At 33.1% G+C, this 9,183-nt stretch overlaps 1 protein-coding gene across 1 annotated transcript; it reads right to left on the reverse strand.

The window, feature by feature from the left end:
• Positions 1-107: 107 nt before the first annotated feature.
• On the reverse strand, positions 108-4,968 carry LOC111376791 (soluble inorganic pyrophosphatase 6, chloroplastic). The gene is made up of 6 exons (XM_022999797.1): positions 4,702-4,968; positions 3,936-4,096; positions 2,215-2,315; positions 1,887-2,068; positions 1,449-1,547; positions 108-371 (listed from the first exon to the last, which is right to left on the reverse strand). Exons 1-6 carry the CDS (start codon positions 4,939-4,941, stop codon positions 279-281), a joined length of 876 nt encoding a protein of 291 aa, XP_022855565.1. The 5' UTR covers positions 4,942-4,968; the 3' UTR covers positions 108-278.
• Positions 4,969-9,183: the final 4,215 nt, after the last annotated feature.

Consider the following 9,183-nt stretch of genomic DNA (forward strand, 5'->3'; position numbering starts at 1 on the left):
CTGTGTTGCTCCATTTCTTTCCTTTTTTCTTCAAACTGTCAAATGAAAGTTTGCACTTGTCCCCCTGTTTTTAAACCTTGTCACTCACCCCGTTTGTGCAGCAAAACTCATTAAATACCAATACTTTAGTCTCACTTGAAGTACACAAAAAGAACATTCAGCTTAAACACTAAAGGCACGTTTTTTGTGCAATACTAGATAGTTCGCTCCTTGTTCATCATTAACTGTCGTCCAGTGTTGTTCAATACACATTAGCAAATGCACCGAAAATGTTACATTTATACAAGTGAGAGCTCACCAGGCGGAATAGATCTTTTCACGAGTTTAGCCCAAGACTCGTTGGTTTCAGTGATAACCTTGAGAGCATAATCCTACAATTGAAAAACAAGAATGGTTGTGATCAGGTTTATTCATTACTGTGACATAGCATGGGAAATTCCAAACCTAATTTTGAATGCAATGTCAAATGGTTCAGTATTTACTGTGATCAGCACTTTATAATAATTCATTATGTAGTCTTCAATTAACTCCACCTTGGTTTTAGTTTTGAATGATTATAAGGTCCAGAATTAAATAATTTTTACTCCTGATTGCCTTCTTTCGGCTCTTTATTCTATACAATTTTTCTGTTCTATCATTCAATAGAATTCTCCAGGTCTAAGATGCTCCGACTCTTCATCCTTGAGGATGTATCCGTGTTGGTACGACACGACATAGGTATAGGTATGGGTATGAATATTCATATGAGTGTGGATCCGTGTCAGATCCTTCAGTTGAGAAGTGCACAAGGCAGAAACACGGAAGAAGATCGCCATGACAGAAAGCAGAAGTTGCAGGGATATAAAGAGTGGGCCGAAGATTTTTAAAGCAATAAAATCGATTTTAAAACTAAGATTTTGGAGGCATGAAATAAGCCCATGAAATGCAACACTCCATAAAAAATACATCTAAAACCCTCCGTATATAATACTCTATAAAAACTTATGTTTTTTAAAAAGTGGCCATGTACATGTCCAAATTTTGAATCATTTTTAACCATATCCCCATATCCTAAATTTTTAGAAGACTCCTAGAAATGTACCTGTACATGAAGCTGAGCAACGTAGCTCTAGGTTTCAATGGAAGAGGGAAAATTTAGAGGAGGTTATTAAGACTGCAACTCATTGATGAACTGACACTAAACATTATGGAAGTTACAACATAACTAAGTGCTAATAGTTAAAAAATTTTACATAAAAAAATTAATAATAATAAATAAATAAATAAAAATTTACCATTATATTTGCACTTCAAAGATTCTTTATTAACATGGGCAATGAAATTTATTATCACAAATTAAACTTGAACAAGATAATAGAAACCGAGAATCGCAAGCTTGAGAAACTTGTCAAAGAATTTAACAGTAGACAGAAGCAAACAGAAAATTTGGTTATTTAATAACAAGATACCTTGTTTGCTGCCTTGTTCCCAAGACCAAATTTGTTAGCAGGTTTGCCATCAGGGATTTTGTAGTCCCTAAACCAGTCTCTGATTGCAGTAAGAGTTCCCTGAAGAATATCATGTGAGTAGTTCCAAATAAAAGACACCCATAAACGAAAACCTAAAATTTCAACTCAAAATACCAGAAGCATGATTTTAACCAAAAAAAAAAAATAGACCGTGATCAGATCATCATATACCCCATTTTTGAGAAATTAAGTACTAAGTTAACAAAGTGAATACTCTCAGTACTCTTCCGAAATCCAACCCCACATAATAATGAGCTATTGAACCTATCACAGAACATTTGAATAAACAAACCAATCAACATGAGAAAACATTCCAAGTATCAGCTCAGGATTTAGCAATTGTTAACAATAATGATAGGCACATTAAGAATAACATACCGGGAAATGCTTCTCAACATCATCAATGTCACTGACAAGGGAAGCTCTTGGATCATCCAGTGAAATTGCAACTATTTTCCAGTCAAGTTCTCCCTCGTCAATCATTGCTAAAGCAGCCACGGGTTTGACTTTCAAAACTTCCCCAATTTTGGCTTGTCTTTCCCCAATCTCAACAACATCAACTACAAAGGGCAAAAAATTGTCAACTGAGAAGTTTAACTGTTGAGCTCACTTTATTTCTAGTTTCAACCTTTGGTTGGAGACAGATGAAAGAACGTAAGTTAATGACAGAAGACAAATGAGATGTTGAAAAGTCTTGCGCTATTACCTGGATCGTTGTCTCCAAATGCCCCCTCAACTTCAGAGTTTGCAAATGACGGGTCTTCCCATGTTTGCGGAAGCAATCCATAATTCCAATTTATGTTGTAACTGGGGAAAAAAATATAATGGAAGAAAGCGACAAGCACAAAAAGCATAAATTTCCAAAAAGAAAAACAAGTATCAAGTAAAGAATAATCAAAATGAGTAATGAATCAAAGAAGTTTTTTGTAACGACTAGAGCCTCTGTACCCAAGCCATTATGTCATACGTATTATTCGCTTTGGGAGAGCATATGCATATCTTACCTCTCACAATTTTCTATCATGTATCCCACGATTCGAACTCAAAGGTAGAGGTCTTAAATTCGAATCCTGGAAGATGAAATAGAAATTCGTGAAGAGTAAATGAGCAAATGCTCCTTAAACAAACATATGATACAACAACTTGAAGTACATAAGCTTGGGTCGTTACAATTCCAAAAGAGAAGCAAGTGTAATAGCTTCAGTTTGACATATTTAACAAATACAACTTAGCTCTTGTTTGGTACATATTCTTTAAAGATCCATTTTCCCCAACCTCATTTTCAACTACACATTCTTTTGAAAAATAATTATGCATGTTGATCCATAATTTTTCCTCCTTTTTAACCACATTCTCCAAAAAAAAATCAGTTTTCACATCTATTCACAAAAATTCTACATCAAAAAGACTGATAAGGGTGAAGAATCATCATCCCATAGAAAAGAAAAAAAAAATAAAAAAACATGGTCTTTGTTATTGAAATCATAAAAGTGCACCTGATAGAAGAGTTATAGAAGTACTGATTATAATCTTCTCTCTCTTTTTAGTGGGAAAGTCAAATCAAATATCCTTCCCATGTACCGTAGAACCAACTCTATCTTCTTTAACATTTATTCCAGGAAAGATTATCAAATATTTACCTATGATTCCATAAGAATGACTATAGTGCTCAATTTCTATATATTGAACCTAGATATAAGTTTTGTTTTCATCATTAAGTTAAATACTTTACAACCTGCAAATAGTCAGCACTTCCAGTAGCAGCTCTAACCTGGCTCCAGGTCCTTTTTTTTTTGAACTTTTTCTTTTAGTTTGTGAAGTGTTTGTGTAAGGTGTGGGAGGAGATAGGAGTATTAATTACAGATTGGAGCAGGTACCTATACCCCACGGTGAAAACTTATTAAATATCTGATTTGCGAGATTTTCCCATCCATTATAAGCGTGGTGAATGAATGAAGCAGAAAACTAGATCATAGTGTGGTTTTGATCAAGCTTATTGTTTCTTATTCCGTTCATTTAGCGGATGAACATATTCAAGCTCAAATTCATTGCAAAACTGATGCATACAGTTGTTTCTTATTCTGTTCATTCAGTAAAGGAACATATTCAAGCTCAAATTCATTGCAAACCTCATGCATAATACAAAACCAACAACCATTACAGCATCATTACGGCCAGTTCATCCATATCTTCAACTTAACCAGAATTTTTGGTATATGAGATCAGACCAAAAATGCCATCATATGCCTTTCTTTTATTTCTTCTTTCTCAAAAATGCTGAATTGATGTGCCAATGAAAAGCCCACAAAAATTCAAATCAATAAAGTAATATTTAAATAGATGAAACTGACGAGCAACCATATATGGCAACAAATATTCTAAAAATAATTAGATATATGATAAACATAGAGAACAGAACAATCTTACGGATAATATCGAAGTTTTCCCTTCTTTGTATCTTGTTTAATGGGAGTAAATTGCTCATCTGTAGCAACCTCCATCTTTGCACTTGATTCTTTGGGAATTTCAACAACGAAATTAAATACATCATCTCCCAGATGTAGAGGTATGTCATGCCAAGGGGAAACCTGCACATAAAAAAAACACACATCACACCTCAGAATGACGAATCAGCATCTGCATTTAACTTCAATCTAAAAACAACACAAAATGTGAGTAAGCGACCATTTTTTATTACATTCACCCTGGTTCCTTCTTATTTCTGGTACAGTGAAAACACGATACTCAATTCCTTCTTGACACCATTTGCCAATAATTTTCCATTTTTCTCTGGAACAGGCAAATATCTAGAAATTCAAACTTGAAAGTAAGGAAATTAGAAAATCTTCCGTATTTGTCATTGTGTCAATAAATATGCTACATCAACGTTATTCTTTTCCCTGAAATTTGCACCTTTTACCTAAGATTAATCCACCATTCACATTTCAACAGTTCTTTTAACAGTTCTAACCCATAAAAAAGACATCTTTTCGAAAATTATTAAAAAATAAAGCGTGAATGAATTAAAAAGCTAATTTGCATTACTGTCCTAAAACTAAGTCAGGTTTCAGAGTTTAACCTCTTAAGTAACACTTAAAGCCTAACAAAATCACACCAAATTCCAACAATCATATACATTAACACCAAAACAAAAATCCAACCAATATCACAAAAAACAAATAGCTTCATTTACCTTCTTCCCAGAACTGTCAACAAAGAAAACACGATAATCAAGGGTTTCGGGCTGGCCTTCTTCTTTTATTTGAACCTGGGGATTGTAAATGGCACGGGAAGTGAATAGCCGCCTTTTCTGCACATTGCTTCTGAATCGAAGGCTGAGATTTTGTGTTTTCCCGAAGAATGGGGTTTTGGAGAATAGAGTGGTGGTAATGGTGCTCCTTGATGACGCTATCACTCTGGTGGCCGCCGCCATTATATGTACCACAGTCCGCAAATGGTGAGCACTGGATGGTTACTGGCTATTGGCTTCCTTTTATTTTGGGAAGATTGCAGAACCGGTCCCTAACCTTTTTAATTGTTGTAGACTTTTACCTAACCTTAAATTTGTGCAAACAAAGGTCGCTAATTTTTCAAAAATATGCAGTAAAAGTCCAACTGGATGGAAATCATCCATTTGACCGTTGGTTGACCAAATAATTGACCTTGACCACAAGTTTGACTAATTTTAAAAGGACAACAGGATAGGTTTACATTTTTTTATATAAAATAATTAAATAAAACAACCAAAACTATAAAAGAAATCTACCCTAACCCCCTACACCGAACCACTTACCCCACTATCATGAAAACAAAAAGGTTGATGGTGGACACTTTCTTATTCCCCAACTCCCATCCACACCGATAGGGGCCAAAGATCGGTCATCAAGGGCACCCACAACGTCAAAATTACTTCCCAAAGTTAGTTGCCACCACTCAAAGGTCGATAGGTAGAACATGAAAACGAAAAAAAAATGTCGATGTGTAGAATATGAAGTCAGAATTTGAGCAATTTGTAATACAATTGGATCAATTGAGGGTATACCCATCATCATTTGGTGTTGCTGAAGGATTGTGGGTAGAATTCGGTGGAAAAAAGAGCTCCAATTTCGTCAATTGGAAGAGGCAGAATTTCCACAGTTTGCTAGCGATTCTAGATAGAATTATAGTCTAAAATTGGGCCAATTAACGACATCAATTGAAGCAATTGAGGATACAACCGTGGTCGTATGATGCTACTAATGACTTGTGTGTTGCCAATTTTGTGAAAAATCATTTCCAAACTTGTCAATTAAAGGAGATAGAATTGCCTCATTTTGCAGTCAGGGCACCTCTATCAAATGGAACTATTTTTGGATGATGTCTCACCATGAATTGGAGCACTTGGGTGAGGTAAATCGATTGGCAGCGATGCATAACCGTAGGTGTCATTGTAGTTGTCGAATTTTGTTATTGGACCGCGTGATTCCCGTGGCTTTAAGGGCTAATTTTGATATCCATATGATTTGTTTGTCCATTTAATTGTGTGATGTGTTTGTGGAATGAGGTCATTGGCTAGGGGATGAAATTTTGGCAAATTGGAGGGGTTGGCGGTTCCCTTTTTTTTTTTTTTTTTTTTTTAATAACGGGAGATACCATTCGGGTGCGCACTGGGTTTCATGATGCGTGGAACGGCTCAGAAACCTTCAAAATTAAGATTTTGATCTCTAATCTATTTAATCCTGTAAAATTGGGTCCTCACGGTAATTTTCCATAATATGGTAGAAATTGGAAAAATGACAGTATTCAACAAATAATTCCATGTAAATAAAATCGTCAAAAATCATCCGGTTGCATATATTCCATCAAATGAGTAATAATAATAATACCATAAAAATTATTTTATCTCTATTACTTTTAATATATATTTATTTTTATGTAGATTTGAAAACTTGAAACGAAGGAATCAATGGGATAGAATTGAAATTCACGCATGTTTATGTTATTATTTAGTTTCTGTTCATCTATATTCATTGAGGAATGGACTTATCGTTTATAGACCCTGTTTGAGCTCTATTCTTCTAAAAATTCATTTTTTAAAACTCATTTTCAACCACACATTTTTCAATAAAAATAATATTGCACACAAATCTAAATTTTTTTTAATTTTTAATCGCACATTCTTTATCAATCTTCTATTCAAAATGCATTATTTCCCAAAAAATGGGGTTCAAACAAAGACATATTTTCAAGATTTGGAGCCCATTTGTTATTTTGTAAGATCTAAGATAGAACCTATAATTTGTTAGATTAATATGGTCAAAAATATAAATTATTCGTTTTACCCTTTTAAAATTAGTCATTATATGGTCAAAGTTAAATTTTCTAATCAACAAATTTCTGTATATGTCCCAATTAAGCCCCTTTTTATCAACTAGTAATTCGAGAAAACATAGTTTTGAATAAATTTTTTTTTCTATTTTGAGAATGTATGGTTAAAAAGTAGGAAAATTTTTTGAGTTTACATGCATAATATTTTATTGTGTAAATATATGGTTGAAAATGAGTATGTAAAATAAAAGTTTGAAAATAATGGATACCAAACGTGGACTAAAATGTTTGGGACTGTGGGTACAATAAATGGAAGGTTAGTGTAAAAGCTGCAACAATTTGAAAGATTTGAGACCATTGTTGCAATGACCCATTTTTTAACTTTGAAAAATTAAATTATGGTACAAAATCAAATTGAAATAAATTGAACTAAACAAAATCAAACGCTTTGATTCGAAATCAGCTCCATAATTAAATTTGGATTTAACAATTCAACTTACTAGATGCTCGATAGTTCTTAATGTTGTTAGGTTCTCTTTGGAGCTAGATCTAAACAAAATCGGGCTATGCCTAAGCTTTTGATTTTGGAGATTGTTTTTCCTATTCTTTTTGTGTTTTAAAAGATTTTTTTTCTCATTTCTCAATTTTGATTTTTGGATTTCTATTCTTTTATTATTTAGTTAATTAAGGACGAAATAGTCATTTGAAAGAAAAAAAATTGACTTTTTAAACATCAAAATAACGGATTTGTTCAAGTGAGGACTTAATCTCACATGATTGAATGGGTTAAGGAGTCAAAATTTCAATTTTAAAGGTTGGAGAGCCGGTTTCATACTATATAAAAGGTTGAGGAGTACAACTCTAATTTATACTAGAAAATAAAGAAACGTGTGCAGTATTAGCCCCCAATCTATTATCCTAGAAGTAAGTTGGACCTAGACCTTTCATTCTTTGAAAAATGAGCAAACTCATCACGACGTTTTTCTAATTTTCTTTAATTGGTCCATAATAGTGAGACACAATCTAAAACTCTATTAAGCCCCATTTGAGCCACATTATTGCAAAAATGAGAATGAAAAATATAGTCGTTATAAGCCCCACACAAGAGATAAAAAGTCAAATATGATGGCTTGATGTGATGGATAACGGTCATATTTTTAATTTAATGAAGAAATAATAGGGTTCAAACAGGGCCTAAATTGCAACATCTAGATTGTTCAGAAATTCGAAGTGTAATAAACTAATAGAATGTCAAATTTTTCCTTACTGTTATAAATCGAATTTGATTAGCTAATTCGATTAGTAAATCGATGAAGTTGTCTGAGATTAGAGAGCCATTGAATGACGAAAATCGAATTAGCCACTAAGATGTTATTCAATTTTGAGATCAAACACTCCTATGCAAAATGACAAAGAAATATGCATCATATCTACTGGTATTACAAAGAGGTGTATTTATGTGTAAATGTCTATTTTTTGAATTCGTTGCATGTATTGATCAGAAACAAAGTTCAACTACTAAATTTATTTCCTTAAAACAAAATCACAAAAGTAAATATGAAAAATAAATTAAAATTATATTTGTCACAAAAATACTTCACTTTGGAAAAAATATTATGTGATTTTTCAAGTATACCTATCAATGTGACCATTGATCCGGTGACTTGGTGCCTTGTTCAGGTCGAGTATGATAAATATATCTATAAAAACGTTGTGCGGCAAAGAGTTTGAAAAACCTTTTCTGAAAAATGCATAAAACTAAAACAAAAATAAACCAATAAATCATCAAAAATGATCTTACTGCAAGTTTTAATAATATTTTTGTGGAGGGTAGAGATTGGGTAGGTGTAAGAAGAATATTTGAGTATATACTTCATTATATGCTTTAGTGCAATTGGGAGTGTCTATGGAATATACCTTAGATTCAAAATTCAAATTTGAAGATGGTTATTATTGAATTAAAGCTGCAATCTTCTTTATTTAAATATGTCTAATCTTGTTGATTCTAAGTGTAAATTTTTATATTTATGTATAACCATGAACAACGGAAGCGCAACTGTCCCTATAACATTTTTAAAATTATTTCAAGATTATAAAAATATAATATATGACATGTTGGCGAGTACTGTTGTGTCATTGACAACTGACCATCGTCCCTCAAATTAGAAATCTTGACTCGAAACCAGCTGTTTGAACAAACCCTTGGACGTCCGGGGGGTCGTTCAAGGAGCTTTTCCCATCTTGACTTTGATACTGAAGCATATGATTGTAATCATTGTAATATGAATGATAATTTTCCCCCTCCAAGTATTTTTGATGGCGTAAATCAATCAACCCTTCTCACGAATATAAGTTGGCATTCTAGAAA

The sequence above is a fragment of the Olea europaea genome, unplaced genomic scaffold (assembly GCF_002742605.1).
Source record: "Olea europaea var. sylvestris unplaced genomic scaffold, O_europaea_v1 scaffold1561, whole genome shotgun sequence".
In the NCBI taxonomy this organism is placed as follows: domain Eukaryota; kingdom Viridiplantae; phylum Streptophyta; class Magnoliopsida; order Lamiales; family Oleaceae; genus Olea; species Olea europaea.